Source organism: Oncorhynchus tshawytscha, linkage group LG22, assembly GCF_018296145.1.
Source record: "Oncorhynchus tshawytscha isolate Ot180627B linkage group LG22, Otsh_v2.0, whole genome shotgun sequence".
Classification (NCBI taxonomy): Eukaryota; Metazoa; Chordata; class Actinopteri; order Salmoniformes; family Salmonidae; genus Oncorhynchus; species Oncorhynchus tshawytscha.
In genome coordinates, this window is record NC_056450.1 from 22,822,163 (window position 1) to 22,842,993 (window position 20,831).

The window sequence follows — 20,831 nt, forward strand, 5'->3', positions numbered from 1 at the left end:
CCTGTGCGTCACGGGTGGGATGGTGTTCTTTGGCTTGCAAGCCTCCCCCTTTTTCCTCCAAACATAATGATGGTCATTATGGCCAAACAGTTCTATTTTTGTTTCATCAGACAAGAGGACATTTCTCCAAAAAGTACAATCTTTGTCCCCATGTGCAGTTGCAAACTGTAGTCTGGCTTTTTTATGGCGGTATTGGAGCAGTGGCTTCGTCCTTGCTGAGCGGCCTTTCAGGTTATGTCTATATAGGACTCGTTTTACTGTGGATATAGATACTTTTGTACCCATTTCCACAAGCATCTTCACAAGGTCCTTCGCTGTTGTTCTGGGATTGATTTGCACTTTTCGCACCAAAGTACATTCATCTCTAGGAGACAGAATGCGTCTCCTTGAGTGTTATGATGGTTGCGTGGTCCCATGGTGTTTATACTTGCGTACTATTGTTTGTACAGATGAATGTGAGCTCTTCAGGCATTTGGAAATTGCTCCCAAGGATGAACCAGACTTGTGGAGGTCTACAATTTTTTTTCTGAGGTCTTGGCTGATTTCTTTTGGATTGTCTTTTGATTTTCCCATGATGTCAAGCAAAGAGGCACTGGGTTTGAAGGTAGGCCTTGAAATACATCCACAGGTACACCTCCAATTGACTCAAATGATGTCAATCAGCCTATCAGAAGCTTCTTAAGGCATGACATCATTTTCTGGAATTATCCAAGCTGTTTAAAGACACAGTCAATTTAGTGTATGTAAACTTCTGACCCACTGGAATTGTGATACAGTTAATTATAAGTGAAATAATCTGTCTGTAAACCTGTGTTCGAAAAATGACTTGTCATGCACATAGTAGATGTCTTCACTGACTTGCCAAAACTATAGTGTGTTAACAATACATTTGTGGAGTGGTTTAGAACAGAGTTGTAACGACGCCAAACTAAGTGTATGTAAACTTCAGACTTCAACTGTATATACATGAACAAAAATATAAAAGCAAATGTGAAGTGGTGGTTTCATGAGCTGAAATCCCAGAAGTGTTCCATACACACAAAAAGCTTTATTCTCTCAACTTGTGCACAAACTTGTTTAAGTCCCTGTAAGTGAGCATTTAAGCCTTTTGTCAATATAATTCATCCACCTTAAAGGTGTGGCATATCAAGATGATGATTAAACAGCTTGATCATTACACAGGTGCACCTTGTGCTGGACAATGAATAGCCACTTTTAAAACGTGCGGTTTTGTCACAGAACACAATGCCACAGAAGTCTCAAGTTTTGAGAGAGCGTTTAATTGTCATGATGACTGCAGGAATGTCCACCAGAGCTGCTGCCAGATAATTCAATGTTAATTTCTTTACCATAACCACCTCCGATGTTGATTTAGAGAATTTGGCAGTACATCCAACCTCAACCGCAGACCACGTGTATGGCGTCGTGTGAGCAAGTGGTTTGTTGATGTCAAGGTTGTGAACAGAGAGCCCCATGGTGGCGGTGGGGTTATGGTATAGGCAGGCATAAGCTACGGACAACGAACACAATTGCATTTTATCGATGGCAATTTGAATGCACATGGATACCGTGACGAGATCCTGAGGCCCATTGTCACACCATTCATCTGCCTCCATCACCTCATGTTTCAGCATGATAATGCACAGTCCCATGTCTCAAGGATCTCTACACTTATTCCTGGAAGCTGAAAATGTCCCAGTTCTTCCATGTCCTGCATACTCACCAGACATCTCACCCATTAAGCATGTTTGGGATGCTCTGGATCAACTTGTGGCAGAATGTTCCAGTTCCCGCCAATATCCACTGTAAACGATCAAAACCCGGCAGCGAGTTTAAGAAGTTTTTATTGATTAGCATTAGTTCCCGCCAATATCCAGTAACTTCACACAGCCATTGAAGAGGAGTGGGACAACGTTCCACAGGCCACAATCAACAGCTTGATCAACTCTATGCAAAGGAGATGTCGCACTGCATGAGCCAAATGTTGGTCACACCAGATATTGACTGGTTACTCCACGCACCTACTTTTTATTTTTTAGGTATCTGACTAACGGATGCTTTTCTGTATTGCCACTCAATTGAAATCCATAGATTAGTGTCTAATTTATTTATTTAAATTGTCTGATTTCCTTTTATGATCTGTCCCTCAGTAAAGTCTTTCAAATTGTTGCATGTTGCTTTTATATTTTTGTTCAGTATAATAATAACAAAGTGCATTGACTTGTTTCAAATAGGTTTTTATTAAGAAGCAAATCCATGTAAACAAGAGTGCAAAGAATTGTGATCTCCCCTTTTTTCATAGGCGTAAGACAACAGTAACATCCTTTTAAACAAATGGATGCATCAAACATTACAACAAATGAAAAGGGAAAGAAAAGGTCAAACCAGTCATAGTGTAATACCATAGTGACATTTCTTAGTTTGATAACCTAATGTGACAATCCTCTCCAATCTTTCTTAGATTGTGTACTAGACTAATATTTAGAGGTAATAACTTGAATGATAGTAAAGAAATGCTACTGATAATAACAGTGTAAAGGTAATAGGGAAGTATGCGCCAATTCCCCAGAACGATGACCGTGTACATTGGTCTGGCCAATTACGGTAACCTCAAATTTCAAGACCGTCACAACCATGCCATCCTTAGTACACCCCAACCAAGCAGTCCAACATGTGCTGTTGATACAGAATCTATCTGCGACAACTTGTCTGCTTGACAACTTGACAATTTGGGGTAGCAGCTGAGGTTAGACGGACAGAGAGGTGTCGTGCCATAAGCAAAGCATAGCGTGACTGACTGTGTGAAGCTGAGGGACAGACTGACATGCTGCAGGCAGGGAGAGAGACCAGGGGAGAGGCAGGCAGGCAGGGAGAGAGACCAGGGGAGAGGCAGGCAGGCAGGGAGACATGCAAGAGGGCAGTCATGGTTAGAGGCTAGAGGTCGACCGATTAATCGGAATGGTCGATTTAATTAGGGCCGATTTCAAGTTTTCATAACAATCGGAAATCGGTATTTTTGGGCGCCGATTTTTGCCCTTTATTATTTTTTGACAACTTTATTTACCGAGGCAAGTCAGTTAACGCATTCTTATTTTCAATGACTGCCTAGGAACGGTGGGTTAACTGCCTTGTTCAGGGGCAGAACGACAGATTTTTACCTTGTCAGCTCAGGGATTCAATCTTGCAACCTTACGGTTACTAGTCCAACGCTCTAACCACCAAGGTAAGTTGCTAGCTAGCATTAAACTTATCTTATAAAAATCAATCAATCATCACTTGTTATAACTACACATGGTTGATGATATTACTAGTTTATCTAGCGTGTCCTGCGTTGCATATAATCAATGCGGTGCGCTGTTGCGAAAAAGGACTGTCGTTGCTCCGTGTACCTAACCATAAACATCAATGCCTTTCTTAAAATCAATACACAGAAGTATATATTTTTAAACCTGAAAATTTAGCTAAAAGAAAGGTTAGCAGGCAATATTAACCAGGTGACATTGTGTCACTTCTCTTGCGTTCATTGTACGCAGAGTCAGGGTATATGCAACATTTTGGGCCGCCTGGCTCATTGCGAACTAATTTGACAGAATTTTACGTAATTATGACATAACATTGAAGGTTGTGCATTGTAACAGCAATATTTACACAGGGATTCCACCCGTTTTAGATAAAATACGGAACGGTTCCGTATTTGTTTTCAAAATGATAGTTTCCGGATTCGACCATATTAATGACCCGAGGCTCGTATTTCTGTGTGTTATGTTATGATTTGATAGAGCAGTCTGACTGAGTGATGGTAGGCACCAGCAGGCTCGTAAGCATTCATTCAAACAGCACTTTCGTGCGTTTGCCAGCAGCTCTTCGCAATGCTTCAAGCATTGCGCTGTTTATGACTTCAAGCCTATCAACTCCCGAGATTAGGCTGGTGTAACCGATGTGAAATTGTTAGCTGGTTAGCGGGGTGCGCGCTAATAGCGTTTCAATCGTCACTCGCTCTGAGACTTGGAGTAGTTCCCCTTGCTCTGCATGGGTAACGCTGCTTCGAGGGTGGCTGTTGTGTCCCTGGTTCGAGCCCAGGTAGGGGCGAGGAGAGGGATGGAAGCTATACTGTTACACTGGCAATGCTAAAGTGCCAATAAGAACATCCAATAGTCAAAGGTTAATGAAATACAAATGGTATAGAGAAAAATAGTCCTATAATTCCTATAACTACAACCTAAAACTTCTTACCTGGGAATATTGAGGACTCATGTTAAAAAGAACCACCAGCTTTCATATGTTCTCATGTTCTGAGCAAGGAACTTAAACGTTAGCTTTCTTACATGGCACATATTTGCACTTTTACTTTCTTCTCCAACACTTTGTTTTTGCATGATTTAAACCAAATTGAACATGTTTCATTATTTATTTGAGGCTAAATTGAATTTATTGATGTATTATATTAAGTTAAAATAAGTGTTCATTCAGTATTGTTGTAATTGTCATTTATTACAAATAAAATAAAAAAATTGGCCGATTTAATCGGTAGCGGGTTTTTTTGGTCCTCCAACTATCGGCGTTGAAAAATCATAATCTGTCGACCTCTCATTGAGGCAGGCAGGGAGAGGGGACGGAAAGGTGGCAGTCAGGGAGAGGGGTCGACAGGGTGGCAGGCAGGGTGGCAGTCCTGCATGCAGAGGAGGAAGGCAGGCAGGGAGAGCGGCAGACTGCAGGAGGACTGTATGCGGCGGGGGGGCAGACAGACATGCTGCAGGCAGAGAGAGGGGCCGACAGGGTGGCGGGTCGGCAGGGTAGCATGCAGGGGGAGAGGCAGAGGGGAGGAAGGCGGGCAGGGAGAGAGGCAGACAGGCAGAGGGGACTGTATGGGGTTCCCCACCCCTGGTTCCTGTGAAGCGGCTCCCCCACCCCTGGTTCCTGTGAAGCGGCTCCCCCACCCCTGGTTCCTGTGAAGCGGCTCCCCCACCCCCTGGTTCCTGTGAAGCGGCTCCCCCACCCCCTGGTTCCTGTGAAGCGGCTCCCCCACCCTCTGGTTCCTGTGAAGCGGCTCCCCCACCCCCTGGTTCCTGTGAAGCGGCTCCCCCACCCCCTGGTTCCTGTGAAGCGGCTCCCCCACCCCTGGTTCCTGTGAAGCGGCTCCCCCACCCCTGGTTCCTGTGAAGCGGCTCCCCCACCCCCTGGTTCCTGTGAAGCGGCACAGAGCTGCAGCATGTGTCAGGGAACAACAGGAGCCATTAGTCAAAAACGTAGTTTGAAGAATAGTCAAGGGGGTCTGAGAGCAGCTGAAAATAACCTGCAGATAAGACCAGGGGGAGGCTCTGTAGAAGGTCAAGGGTGTGTGTGCGAATGTGTGTTTTATGTATGCGAGACCATGGATATGCAGCCAGAAGTTCTAGCAGGTTTAAAGCACCTTGTTACAGCTCTTTTAAGAGTGTGTGTGTTTTTTTGTATGTGTGTTCTGTGTGTATCTGTGTTGGTTGGTGGTAATAGCAGGGAAGTCTGTCTGTACAGCAGTAAACAAATCCAGCACATTGTTTTGCCCCTGCTTTTCTTTTGCTGTGTCACTCAACAGGAACATTCTGATATGGATTTGAATGTTGTTTATCAGTGTCAATTACCCAGTTCATGCCCCCTTTCATTTGCTGAGACTGTTTATGTAAACAGAGAAACGTGAGCTAAGAGACTTGAGAGAAGTAAAGGCATGTCTATGGAGATGTGTGGTAAAGTTGAGTGTGGGAGAAATGGCCTACTCTTTGGGATGAGAGAAGACTCCTGTATTGTCAAGCTAGCAATCTTTATAGGGCTGCTTCTACCTCTTCTTTCCCCTCCCTCCCACCATCTCTTGTTTCTAGCTCTTTCCTCCACAAGGGGAGGCTGGGGAGGGGATTGTAAAGATGTGTTTTTAGTGTGTGTGCAGCCTCCACGTGAGTGTTTGTAAAGTGATCCGGGTAAGGTGTGTGTTTGGAATGGTCCCGGGACCTGGCTCCACCACGTTGTTGAGCGCCCTCTTACTTTTTCCTCAATCCATCTGTTCCCTCTGTCCGAATGAACTCTTACCTCCATTACCTAAGGCAGCCTCACTGAGGAGGGGCCTGCTGACTTCATGGCGACATGGGTGTCAGTTGGTGGGGCGACTCTCCCGGTGGAAGGGGTGTTTGTGACGGCCAGACAGAGCTGGGCTGCTTTCAGCCCCTCATTGTTTTATAATTGTCCCTTGTGGCTCTGCTTACAGAACCATGCTCTCAATACTCTGGAAGTCTGGGGCAGTATGGCAGAGTGGAGCTGACATGGATACTCTGGCTTGGCAAGAGGACAGAGATGAGACGCATTCTAGAGTAGGAGGATATCATTGCTTATACAGAGAGGTCATGGAGAAAAGTGTCTAAACCTGTTTTGGGGGTTTGAGGTCTTGGCTAGGAGGAGGTGGAATCTTGACTAAGGGGGAATCTCGCTTTAGCAGTAGTTGAATAGCCATGGAGGGAGGTTTCATACATTTTATTTTATTGTCTAGTTTTGGTCCACTTTTTCTTTTTCTTTGTCTTTCTCTTCTCCATCCTTCAAGAGTGCATATGTTTAGATGTGACGTAATTTATCATTTGGCCACATCATCGACCTAACTACATGATGAAATATTTCCATTGCTACTCTGTCTTTCAAGCGCCCCTGCCTGCAGTCTCTCCCCTGTTTTACACGGCACACACGCTGCTCCTTCTGCCCAGTCGGCATCTCTGCTCTTACTCTCCCTCTCTTCCGTAGGATAGTGGTGTGCGTACATAGACAGCCCCCCTGACGAGGCCCCCAGCTCCAGCATGAAAGGTTATGTAATGAGTTTTTAGTAGAGTTTCCTGGTTGTCAAGAGCCTGACTCGACTCATATTGCCGCTTAGGACAGGGATGAGCTAGCGTACTGCCACTCACTCATCCTGTCAATCAGTTAGTAGGGGAAAAAACTCCTCAGATAAACCGGTAACGCCAAAGGCCAAAAGTAGAACAAGAAGCCAGGTTCTGCCTTACAGCATGTAGGCAAAGACTTTTTTTCACTCGAGGAAGTGAGTTAGTGAGTTTCGGGTCAGACGGCGGTAGTCAGGCCACCTGTTCCCCCAGCCTCAGAGACCGGTAACAGAGAGAGTGAGCGAGACGACACAGAGAGAAGCGGGGAGTAGCATCACCACCACACACCCTCTACAAGCTTTTGGGACACTCCACACACCCCTCACGGAGATTCTAAGCATGCTGCTGCTGGAGGAGTCGGAGACCTTTGCAGGTAGGTGACCCCCTGAACCCTGCTGGCACCCTGATCCTCCTTGGTGGGTGGGGAGTGTCACTGACTCTTGGGACAGCAGCAGGTGGGGGTGATGGGATGACTGAGGTGGACACTGAGGCTGAATCAAGGATTACCGGAGAAAGATGTGTAGATTAATAATTTGTTGTTAGTGAGAAATCTGGATGATGAAGAACCAGGATGTTTTACATTGTAGTTCAGAACCAGGATGTTTTACATTGTAGTTCAGAACCAGGGTGTTTTACATTGTAGTGCACAACCGGGGTGTGAATTGGAGTTGTTTTGTAACAGTGTGCAACAGTGTTGTATAACGCTCCCTACTTATGCATCAGTTTGACACCAGCCATCCTTTCATTCAATCTGTTTCTCGCTCATTTGGTCTTTCTCTTTCATGTTGTTCTCTGTTAGGAGCGCTCAGATGTTTTATTTGATGTGGAGGCTCTTTGACCGTTTCTACGGTAACCTAAACAGGTGGCAGTGGGAGGATTTAGTGTTCGATGAAACGGTACTAGTCAGTCTGAATGGGTGCAGCACGAGGAACAACATATGGTCAACTACAACAACAGACATGTATTTATATACTATAGAGCACATCACATGAGGGATGTGGTTACCTTCTTCTAAGATTGTGATTTACTGGTAGCCTGTGTTTGTCTCCTTTCTTATTGTTTCTGTCCATTCCTCTGGTTGTGGTAGTTGATTGGGTTGACAGTTATGTTGTGATCAGTGTGGCCACCTCTAAGGGGCATGGGGGAGTTGTCTATGTCGACCACATTACCTTTATATATTGTACTCATTTAGCACAGTGTTCCTTGAACTCGGTCCTGGCGCCCGGATCATCAAGCTTGGATTATTTGAATCAGCTAAGTAGTGCTAGGGCAAAAACCATACGTGGACCCAGGGAGGAAACCATGTTTTAGCAGACCTCTTAACCCTAATTGCTCCTGTAAGTATCTCTGGATAAGTGCCTTGCTGAAGAGCTTTCAGCTAGTTGGCTCGGGGACTCGAACCAGCAACCTTTTGGTTACTTTCCCAACGCTCTTAACTGCTAGACTACCAGCTGCCTGGTTAACAACTCACGATCACACTTTGTAGAACGCTCTGACAATGTCCCCAACATGTGATCTGCTGAACAGAGATCCTAGGATGTGTCCTGATGATTCGAAGGTGTCACTACACTTGTCTACCCTACAATGCCAAAACATGTTATTTAACACCTCTGCATTAACATGCTTGCATCCAAGATGAGCTGTATAATAGTGTGAGCAACAGATTCAGATTTCCCATGTTTTAAGTGAACCCTTAGCATGGTGGTGTTTTCAGAGACAAGCCCCCCTCCCAGGTCAGAGTGGAGTGTTAGTCACACAACATGAGGTGTTATTGTTATAGAAGCACCCTCCCTGCCTTCTGCTGACCCGGGTCATGGTAATCTCTCCAGTCTGAGAGATACTGGCCAAGTATATCACTAGATCGGTCTCCGAACACTGGGGGTCGCACAGCCACGCGGCCACCCCCCTTAACGCTCCACTAACACTCCTCCTGTCCCTGTTCAACAGGGCTGTCAGGCTAGTTATGCAAGTCGTGTCCTCCTCTCCTATCCTCTGCAAGGCGTGCCCTTTGTTTTATTTATTCCACAATTAGTTTCAATTTTTTCAGAATTCATTGTTTTTTGCAGAATAGCTTTGTTTTTCTGATTTTGCTTTGTCTATTTCTAGATAGGGGACTGATCAAGTTGACTGAGATGTTTACATGGAAACTGATGAGCAGCTGTCTGCCTCTCAGGTTGTTTCCCGTGTAAGCCATGGTAAAACACAACAGCTGTAAAACTACTTTTCTGGGGTTGAAACACAGACTTAGAATAGCCTGTTCTAGGGGAAGGGCTGCCATACATTGTTGATGGGAACAGAAGATATGGTTTTGTTTGTGAATGTACATTGTAGGAATTAAAGTCTGTTCTGTGGGTAGTTTGTGATTGGGCGTGTACTTTATTAGGTGTGCGGTTCTTGGGCTTGTGTAACAGCAAGAGGCTGCCGTTACATAAGCGTCCCTCTGCCTGAGTCCATGCTCATTGTGCTGTTGGTGTGTGTGTCAACAGGGGGTAGGAATTAGAGGGGGGGGACCTCTCGCACATCGAATTTACACAGGAACCTTAATATTAAGTTGGCAAGTGCTGATTGTGTCTTTGTAAATAATCTGCTCTGGCTCACATGGTCTGTGTGTAATGTATACCCACTTGCGAAAGGTTAATCAAGCTTATTACAACTCCCGGTCAATGGTACTGGTAAATATTTTGTCCTGAGGTGAACCTCTGTGAAAGGTGGCCCTGTATTGCAGCTTCCGGCAGTTTCCCCGCTCCGTGACCTGAAGTCAATCAGTGAACACGTGTTGCTGCTGTGATGCTGAGCGTAGGGGCTTCTCTGGTTTTTGTACACTGGACTGAGAGTTCTGTAATCTCCTTACTGAGGGAGACCACTTCACTAGTGTGTTTTTTTTGTGGGTCAGTGGCTCGCTCACCCTTTTGGATGTCTTCTTTTGGGCTCCTAGTGGATCTAAGGCCCTCAATCAGAAGCACTGAGTTTGTTTCTCTGATTCTGGCTCAGTGGTTTGTGGGATTTGTGGAATTAGTCATTCTAATTGTGGTTTGATTTCCCACCTCGCTCTGACAAATGTTCTGGTATGGCTGCCTGGGCGTCTTCTGGATTAGGTTCAGTTGGCGCAGTCCCGCACCTGCCTGCAGACCTGTTGTGTAACTCCGTGGGTCAGAGCGAGCTTCAGCAGCACTGTATGAAGTAGGAACATGACATACACACATATAGGCCAGGCTGCCAGGAAACGGGGCCTCTGAAACATTACACTCATGTGATTCATGGACCTGGATCAGACTTGGCACTAGTGTTGCATGTCCACTCCACTCAGATGACATGGATTCTGAGAGCTTTGAACGTTGTTTCTCAACCTAGTCCTCACATATTTGATCTATACCAATACCAACATTCAGTTGTCTTGATGGTTATTTGACGAGTTGATTCAGGTGTGCTAGTGGTTGAATAGGTCAAGTTGTCAATGTGAAACGACTGGGTTAAGAAATGCTGGGTTAGAAAGTGCATTGGAGAAGAGGAAGTAAATGAACTCTTTCCAGATAATTCATTGTCTTAGTGACACATGGAGACCATGATGACCTTGAGCCATTGTTGTTGTTTACCAGTCAGTTCCTCTTTTTGTCATGGCGCCCCCTGGTATTCATCAGGGCACATCGCCTGCTGGTAATTGTCGGTCTGGTAATTGGTAATTGTCGGTCTGATAATCAGCACTACGCAAATGCTGATTCTCTGCCGTAGGAACGGTGTGACTTTAGCTAAGCACTGCCTGTAAAGCAGCGTTCCATAAACGACCAGGGTAACATCAGAAAGCCACAGGGTTACACAACGTGAAAGCGCCCCCCCATCCTCTACCCTACACCCCTCCCATCCAAGATACCCCAGAAGAAGCAGTCGGGGAGGGGGAGAGGAAGGAGGGAGGGAGAGAAGCGCTGCTTATGTAAATGTCAGGCTCCTTCAGGAAGCACAGTATACATACAAGTCGTGATTGTGAAAGAGTAGGATGTGAAAACATGGACTGCACTTTCCATGCTTCTGGAATGAATTAGGACAGGAAGTTGATGGGTAGTCAATGTGTCATCGCTGTGGTGGCCTTTGTGTGTTTCCCAGGCTTATGTAAAATAGTATTTGTTGTGAGTATTCCTACAGTGTTGCATGGAGGCCAACTCCCCTTTATCTCACTGGCTATTATGATTGGACGACTGCCATGGCTTGCTGTGTGTAAAGTGTCGTTGCCACAGAGTTAGTCCACTCCCTATCTGAGAGAGTTTTTTATTTTTTTATTTTTTATTATTCACTACCAATCGGAAGGAGTTTTTGTTTTCCGAAGTACTGTCTTTGGTGAATGGAACCTAATTGTGTCCCCACTGTCTAGTGGAATGGTGCTGATGTCCTCAACTCGCCTGGTCAGAGGCACCTATAACAGTAGAAATCCATGATCGCTTGACGATATACACTCCGTTGCCAGTTTTAGGTACACACATCTAATACGAGGTCGGACCTTCCTTATCCCCGGAACACCCTGAATTCTTCAGGGCATTGACTCTACAAGGTGTCGGAAATATAACACTGGGATGTTGGTCCATGCTGACGCGATGGAATCAGGCAATTGCTGCAGATACAAGGTAAAGGTAAAGCCCTGCCTTATCTCAGCTCACTGGTCACTATAGCAGCACCCACTCGTAGCACGTGCTCCAGCAGGTATATCTCACTGATCACCCCCAAAGCCAATTCCTCCTTTGGTCATCTTTCCTTCCAGTTCTCTGCTGCCCATGACTGGAACAAATTGCAAAAATCTCTGAAGCTGGAGACTCACATCTCCCTCACTAGCTTTAAGCACCAGCTGTCAGAGCAGTTTACAGATCACTGCACCTGTACTTAGCCTATCTATCTACCTACCTCATCCCCATACTGGTATTTATTTATTTTGCTCCTTTGCACCCCAGTATCTCTACCTGCACATTCATCTTCTGCTGATCTACCTTTCCAGTGTTTAATTGCTATATTGTAATTACTTCGCCACCATGGCCTATTTATTTCCTTAACTTACCTCATTTGCACTCACTGTATATATACTTTGTTTTTCTTTTGTTCTACTGTATTTTTTTGTTTATTCCATGTGTAACTCTGTGTTGTTGTATGTGTCGAATTGCTACGCTTTATCTTGGCCTGGTCGCAGTTGCAAATGAGAGATTGTTCTCAAGTAGCCTACCTGGTTAAATAAAGGTGAAATAAAATACAAGATTGGACGGCGGTACATTCATACTGCAAACAGCCCGTTCCATCTCATCCCAAAGATGCTCTTTTCGGATTGACCAGCAACAATGTTCAGATGTGCTGTGGCGTTCAATCGTTGCTCAGTTTGTATAAAGGGACTTATCTTGTGCCAGGAAAATATTCCCCACACCAGTACACCACTGTTGACACCAGGCAGGATGGGTCCATGGACTCATGCTGCTTATGTCCAACCCTGACTCTGCCATCAGCATGACGCAGCAGGAACCGGGATCCTTTGCACCAGGCAATGTTTTTCCACTCCTCAATTGTCCAGTGTTGGTGATCGCGTTCCAACTGGAGTCGCTTCTCTTTGTTTTTAGCTGATATGAGTGGAACCCGGTGTGGTCGTTTGTTCCAATAGCCCATCCGTGACACGGATCAATTTTTAAAAAATTGAATATCCGAAACATACAATATACTTGCAGTGAAGCCGCTCAACAACTACATCATACCAGTCATCCAACAGACTCTCATTTAGAGGGACACACAGAAGCATCCAGGGTCAATGCCCTGCTCAAGGGCACGTTGACATATCTCCCACCAGGCCAAAAAATGTGAACCCGAACCCTCCAAGTTCCCCCCACAGATCCCCAATAGCTGGACAACTAAAATCCTAACAGCAATGCCAACTGTATATGTTTGTGTGCATGTCTGGCGCTATTACATGTATGTGTGTGTTCTTGTATGCGTTTATTTGAATGAGAGGGAGTGTGTGTGTGTGTGTGTGTGTGTGTGTGTGTGTGTGTGCGCACAAACACCTGCATGGCATCAGCCTCAGGCAAACTGGCATTGACTGGAAAAACACTGCCTCTCAGTGTTTATTTATTTTATTTTACCTTTTATTTAACTGGGCAAGTCTGTTAAGAACAAATTCTTATTTTCAATGTTGACCTACCGGGAGCAGTGGGTTTAACTGCCTGTTCAGGGGCAGAATGACAGATTTGTACACTGTAAGCTCAGGGATTTGTACTTGCAACCTTTCGGTTACTAGTCCAACGCTCTGACCACTAGGCTGCCCTGCTGCCCCAGTGTCATTCAAACATACTTTTTATTATGTTTTATTTTTACTTTATTTTTTACTTTTATCTTTGACCATCATTCTATTTCTCGCACAGCAACTCCACTCCCACTTGTCTCCAATTCCACATCCCAACCCTCAGCCCATCCCACTTATCTCTGCTGGCCACCCTCTTCAGATTTCTATGCACCATATATCTTTCAACTATGCTGTGATGTTTAACGTACAATTTCAATCTATCTAATCGAATAGAATCCAGATTGCGAGTTCAAGATAAATATTTTTACTAAGAGTATTAGTAAATGACTGACCAGGTCTCTCCAGATCTCCTAACAGTACCATTTCGAGGGTCAATTTTAGATCAATGCTATGCATTTTCAGCCATTCCTGAACCTGAGACCAGAAACAGGCTACCTGTGGGCAATTCCAAAGTAAATGGTCTATTGATTCTGTATCCTCACAACAAAATCTGCAGAGCTTCAATGATTTTATGCCCCAAATATTCAACATTTTGTTGGTGGCAAGAATTCTATATAATAATGTTAGCTAAAATTCACGAAGTTTTAAATCTTGCGTTATATCAACTCATACACCCTGTACCATGGAATCGGTACATAAAAATCTCTTCCCAACTATTTTGCAATCTGTATGGCGCAGTTATCAACATCCTGGTCCTCCAAATTAAACTGGTATACTTACTATTTATGCTATTTTTATTCCTCCACCAGTTTTGATCCTTTATATTGTGGAAACAGACCAGTTCCCTGCCTCCTCATTTTTCGGGTAATGCTGTAATACATTGGTTGTACTCATGGATTGAGCAGACCTTCCTGTACAATTTATAATAACTCCATGAAGGACATAACTCTACCATTCCAATTTACAATATCGTTTAAGAACAAATACCCTTTTCAAACATCTTTCCCATAAATACAGGTATTTTATCAACCAGCACATTTGAGTTCAGCCATAATATTTGTATCTTTTCAGGGGAATGAAATTGAAATTGTAGCCAGCTCTAAAATGTTTCTTTGAAAAATAGTTTTTTCTTTTTTTAAGTATAATTTTCAATTACTTGTGCAATCTGCACAAAGCCAAAAAGGCCATTTTTAAACAATGGATGAGCTTTTCTTAGTAATGTAAAACTTTTGAATAAGTAGAGGTTTAGTGGTTTTATATTTAATAACCTCAACCCACCAAATGTATATGCATTATATAGATAGGCACGCTTTGTTTTGTCTGGTTTAGCGTCCCAGATAAAGCAAAATATTTTTTGCTCATATGATTTAAAAAACTAATCATCAGGAGTAGGCAGCACCATAAGTAAGTGAGTAAACTGAGATATGATTAAGGAGTTAATCAGGGCAATTTTTCCATAAATAGACCTCTCCATGGTTGCAGGATCTATTTCTATTGAATTTCATTGTGGCAAGCTTATTTGGTATTTTGGGATATGAATACCAAGTATGTCTACTTCACCATCAGCCCACTTTATAGGTAAACTGCAGGGTAATGTAAAAGTTATTTTTTTTAAAGAAACAATATGTAATTTTTATCTTATCATAATTAGGTTTTAGTCCAGAGAGTACAGAAAAGGTATCTAGTTCTTTAATGAGACATTGCAGGGATCTAGCTTGCAGACTGAATATAAAACTTGTCATCGGCATACATGGACACCGTTTGTTTTTAAACCTTGGATTTCTAATCCTCTAATGTTATTGGATCTGATTTTAATAGCTAGCATTTCGATGGCCATAACGAATAGATATGGTGACAGCGGACAGCCTTGTTTAACTCCTCTTGACAATTCAAAACTCTGAGAAGTAGCTGTTATTTACTATTTTACACCTGGTGTTGCTATACATTATTTTGACCCGTTTTATAAGAGAATCACTGAAATTGAAAAAATCCAGGCATTTATAAATAAAATCCAGTCTTACTTTATCAAATGCCTTTTCAAAAGCCAATATAAATACCAGGCCTGGCTTCTTAGATGTTTCATGATGTTCTATTATTTCTAGTAGGTATAGTATATTATCCCCAATGTATCGTCCATGTAAAAAACCTGTCTGATCAGGATGAACAATACCTGGTAAAAAACTTTTTAATTCTGAGTGCTATGCATTTCGCTAGTATTTTTGCATCACAACATTGAAGTGTAAGGGGCCTCCAGTTTTTTAGATGTACTGGGTCTTTATATATGCTGTCTGGATCTTGTTTTTAATAAGATAAATCAGACATTCCTGTTTAGTACCTGACAGACTACCATTTGTATAGGAGTAGTTAAAACAATCTAACAATGGAGCTTTTAGTATATCAAGAAAGGCTTGATATACTTCTACCGGTATGCCATCAAGCCCTGGGGTTTTTCCAGACTGAAAGGATTTAATAGCCTCAAAGTTCTTCCTCTAATTTGGCTTTCTCACTGATCTTTTCTGTACATTTGTTAATTTTCTATTTTTATATTATTTGGAAAGAATAACTTACCATAATCTTCATTCAGTGGGAGAGGATGGGATGGAAAAGAGAACATCTGCCTAAAATAATTAGCTTCCTCTTTTAAAATATCAATCGGAGAATCAGATGAATCTGTCTTCAGTAACGAGTTTCTGCAAATAATTTTTGTTAGCGTTTCTGTATTGGCGATTCAGGAAGAATTTTGTGCATTTTTCTCCATATTCCATCCAGTTTGCTTTATTTTTGTAATAGATTACATTAGATCGTTCTTGAATAAGTTCCTCAGGTTCTTTTTTTTCTCCTTCTAACTTATTTTGTATCTCTGTAGTATCGTTTTTATTGCTGTCTACTTGTACTATTACTTCATGGATTTCCCTTGTTAGTCTTGTCTCTTTAGCCAGAAACGGCTTTTTTTATTATTATTGATGAATATTGAATTGAATGACCTCTGAAGGTACATTTAAAGGTACCCCAAACAATAAGGGGATTTGCTGAACCTATATTATACTGGAAAAACTGTTATAAATGATTTTGTCTTAGTTAAAAATAAGTTGTCCTCCAGTAAACTGATTACATTTCCAATATTGCTGTTTCCAATAGTGCCTTGCTCTCTCCTTTAACCTCTCTGCGCACGGAACCCGCTAGCGGGCTGAAATTCCACAACATACGGTGATCGCTACATAAATAGTCATATTAAACATTCATGAAAATACAAGTGTCTCACATGTATTGAAAGCCTAGAATCTTGCTAATCCAACTGCGTTGTCAGATTTAAAAAAGGATATACTGTGAAAGGATGCGATTATCTGAGCATAGAGCCCAATAAAAACTTTTTTTTTAACCAGCACAGGCGTACCATAATCACAAACTGCATTAAAATAAATTGTTTACCTTTGACGATCTTCGTCTGTTTGCAATTCCAATGCTCGTTGTTATACAATGAATGATCTTTTGTTTGATAAAATCCGTTTTTATAGCCTAACACGAAACATTTTGTGAACGGCTTGTGTCGTGAATTCCGTCTCATTCCATTTTCGACAACACATTCCAGGTAAATAACCCACAAAGAACATGACTTTTCCAGTCATGTTTGGTTTCACTGCAATCAACTGGTTTGTTTGTAACACAATCAAACGTGATGGGCCATTTCGCGGGACGTATTGACTGAAAGAAACCAATTTGAAGACATTGTGCACCAATGATATGACCACTGTTTCGTTGATTGACTGTCTTTTAACCCAATGACCACTGATCGTCTTGAAATCTAGCTGGGTAGATAGCCAATGAGCTGAGCTAAACGGCAATACGCCATGTTTATGTGTTGCAAGACCAACCCATGTAGTAAGCTCCAGCGTAACGAGAGTCATTCGCTATTGAAGTTTCATACCGGAAGGAGAAGCACATATTACGCACTGCATTGTTTGGTGAACACGCAGATTCAGCTGTTTATATATCAATCATTATGGCGACTAAGTCAGGGAAAGCTAAATCTAAGTCTAGGTATACAGATGTACACACAATTTTAGAATAAATTGATTGGGAAGGTGAGAGATTGTTGTTGGACGCTTCATTTAGCGATTGTGGAGGAATATTTTTTTGAACGGGAGAGGACATCGTTTTGGACTGGTAAGTTCTTTTCATGCTAATGCCCTTGTTTGAAATTAATAATATAAAATATTATTAGATTTTTTTTTTACATTTTAGAAGCAATATATAAACATGTAATGTCATGAAATGTGTGATGCGTGTGTCTGCCACCCCAACCCACATGAAATAGCCTATTTGAGGCTGTTGAGGAGAGGGCAGGACCACATCAATGGCCAAAGTGAAATGGAGACAGTAGATACACCTGGTCTGTTGTAATATAATAGACAAAGTAGATCTAGCTGGTCTGTCATAATATGAAAGAGACAGTAGATCTAGCAGGTAATACTAATATAATATATTCAACCTAATATATTCAACCTTCAACTCTATATATATCTGTTTATTATACCTGTTGATACAGGGCTCATATGTGAAACTATTCTAACTGAACATTTTCTTTCACAGTGACACTGACTCCGAATGGGAGTCTTATCCGGTGTCCTGTGTGAATTTAAGTATGCTCTCTCTAATTCTCTCTTTCTCTTTCGGAGGAGGACCTGAGCCCTAGGACCATGCGTCAGGACTACCTGGCATGATGACTCCTTGCTGTCCCCAGTCCACCTGGCCTTGCCGCTGTTCCAGTTTCAACTATTCTGCCTGCGGCTATGGAACCCTAAACTGTTCATTTTTACTCTTGAGGTGCTGTCCTGTTGCACCCTCTACAACCACTGTGATCTCCACCCAGCACAGCCAGAAGAGGACTGGCCACCCCTCATAGCCATGGTTCCTCTCTAGGTTTTTGCCTTTCTAGGGAGTTTTTCCTAGCCACCGTGCTTCTACACCTGCATTGCTTGCTGTTTGGGGTTTTAGGCTGGGGCTATATAAATTGATTTCATAGAGGACTGAGGGTCTTCCAAATATTGAAAGTGTGTAAATAGTTACCCATGTTATTTTGTAAATGTGTATATATACATATTTTTTTATCAATAATTATTATTTGTTCCTTTTTTTCTCCATTTTTTTTGGGGGGGGTGTTAGAATACCATTTTGGTATTTTGTATATAGTTGTTTGTTTCAAAATGTATACCTTCACCAATTTGGCCACTTGGGTACATTTGGGCTACTTGTGTGGGACACCTGGGTGACTTCATGATAAATGTCATGTAGCACACTCATTTTGGAAGTTATCATTCTGAAACGTTGCACAAGTACTGTTGCCCTCTTATATTTTTCACTGAAATTGTCCCCATCATCCTATCTGAATGTTTGTTTTATCTTGTTAATTTTAAAGATGATGAGAGAAAAATAAAAAATGTGTTTTATTTTCATTGTTTTATCTAAACCAGATCTATTGTGTTATATTCTCCTACATACAATTCACATTTACACACACTTCAGAGTGTTTTCTTTCAAATGGTACCAAGAATATGCATATCCTTGGTTCTGTGCCTGAGCTACAGGCTGTTAGATTTGGGTATGTCTTCAGACGGAAATTAGGGGGGGAGCTGTAATTAAGCGTGAGAATTTTACTCTGGCTAAGCTCCAAACTCCCCCTCAGCCCTCCTACCCCCTCACACAACCTTTCCAGTGTTGCATTGATTTCAGCCAGAGCACTAGCCTCTATTTCAACAGTAAGTAAATCATCTGTGTCTGTAGATTAATCTGTTTTTCTTTTTTTAATTGGGTTAAAGTTATTTTATGAGGTAGTCAGATCTTTCCATGATGGAGTATGTTCCTCCATAGCGTAAAGCTGTTTGTACTAGTCGATTTCCCTCTGGATCTCCTTAGTATACAGGTTGGCTCTGCAACCAGTTGTTTTACGAAAAGATAACAATTAGTCTTTCCCATGACGACAGGTGTCTATAGTACAGCCAGCTAGAACTTGCGGAATCCACACAAAAATGGTACACAAACTTGCCAGCCATGAAGGCTAACTGCGTCGTGGAATCCTTAGCAACAAAACTTTAGTTCTGAGTATATTCGATTTAATTAAAAATATTTAATATAAACAACCAACCGAGCATAGACAGTACAATGTTCTGTTGCCCACTCTGATGACGTATGTTGCTTGATGAGGTAGAAAGCCCAACACAAGGATCGATTAGTTGTGCCTTCTGAGATGCCGTTCTGCACACCATTGTTGTACTGTGCCATTATTTGTCTGTTTTTGTTTTCCACATGACACACTGTCTGTAGGAGCAATCCATGTTCATGAACATGGTCGTGTACCTAATAAACTACCCACTGAGTGTGATTGATTGCTGTTCAAATTGTTGTTTGGATGCTGGCTACCTTAACTTGGCCTGATGAGGCTTTGGTCTACAACTTTGATTGGGGTGGGGGCCACAAAAAATCTGAACTCCTCATTTGTAGTTTTAAAGCAAATTTCCTGCACCGTCGACACATTTTTCCAAATCTGAGTGAGAGTGACTTGCAAAATTAATGAGGTTCCCCTGGTCAGTAATTCAAACATGATTAAAAGTTTGGTTAATTAGTCTAGCCAGCTATCTAATCTAAAACATGTTAGCTGACATGGGCTAATTGAGTGACTGACCATTTTTTTTCACAGCCACATTTCGGAGTTGTACCTTGCGCATTCTACTATTCTTGAGACCCCAATTGAGTTCCAAAAAGATTTTAAAAATATATGTATTTAAAACATTTGACAAATAATTTTTGTGGGGGGGGTGGTATTGATTAGCGGGCCTACAAAAACAGCCGCCAGTTGCTCATCCCTGGTTTACATGGTACAGGCTGAACATAACCCACACTAAACTACCATCCTAAATCACCCCCTGGTTTCCTATTGTTGTTGGGGTGTACTTTAGGATCTTGATAATCAAAGCTGACCTAGCTATTAATAGGCTTAATCCCAGCTGTTGCATAAGGGTCAGAGTTTTTTTCACTGGTAAGAGAGTTATTTCTGGAACCAAAATCAGGAAGACAAGTGAATGAATTACCCTTTCGTCCCATACATAGCTATTTGTGACTGTTTGATTTACCCCCCCCCACACACACACACACACACTTCCTAGAAGTGCATTCTGATACTTCTCACTGTCACTGAAGAGCATTCTCTCACTCTCACCCCCCCTCAGCCAGTGACTTCCACCACCCTCACTTTCTGACTGTAAACTGTGCTCTGTCTGTGCTGTATGGGTGTGAATCATCATAAGGCATTTCAGGAATCTGTTATGTAACTGTCCTTTACGGTAGTGGGAAGGGGAGGAGTGTAGGCGACTCCGGGATGAGTTGGTAGAGCATGGTGCTTGCAACGCCAGAGTTGTGGGTTCGAAAGTATCAATGTATGCACTCACTGCTGTAAGTCTCTCTGGATAAGAGCGTGTGTAAAATGGTCTGAATTTTAATCTGTCTCCTTGGCTTGTAACCTTTTTGAAATGTTTAGATGTTTTTTCAGTAGCAGTCTCCTTTTGGAAGGGTTTTCTCCTGGCACTTACGCCAGGGTTACATTGATTAGGGCATGCAACAGAAAATGTTTTAACTTCTTGCAACGGAAAACAAAAATGAATTGTTGTATTTTTGACATGTTCAGGTATTCCCTACGTGTTTCAATGTGTTTTGTAACAAATATGACCCAGTGCAGGGAGGTGGGA

The 20,831-nt window shown here is 42.4% G+C and overlaps 1 protein-coding gene across 2 annotated transcripts in view; it reads left to right on the forward strand.

Annotated features, from left to right (window-relative positions):
* LOC112221550 (helicase ARIP4) overlaps positions 1-20,831 on the forward strand; it is a 75,658-nt gene that overhangs the window by 16,078 nt on the left and 38,749 nt on the right. Inside the window, exon 1 of one of the 2 annotated variants that reach the window (XM_042303944.1) lies at positions 6,827-7,263. The exons of the other annotated variant lie outside the window; for it this stretch is intronic. Within the exon in view, the coding sequence (XP_042159878.1) occupies positions 7,230-7,263 (34 nt within the window). The 5' untranslated portion in view covers positions 6,827-7,229. Of the gene's footprint in view, positions 1-6,826; positions 7,264-20,831 lie in introns of those variants that run through there. 2 annotated transcript variants of the gene reach the window in all.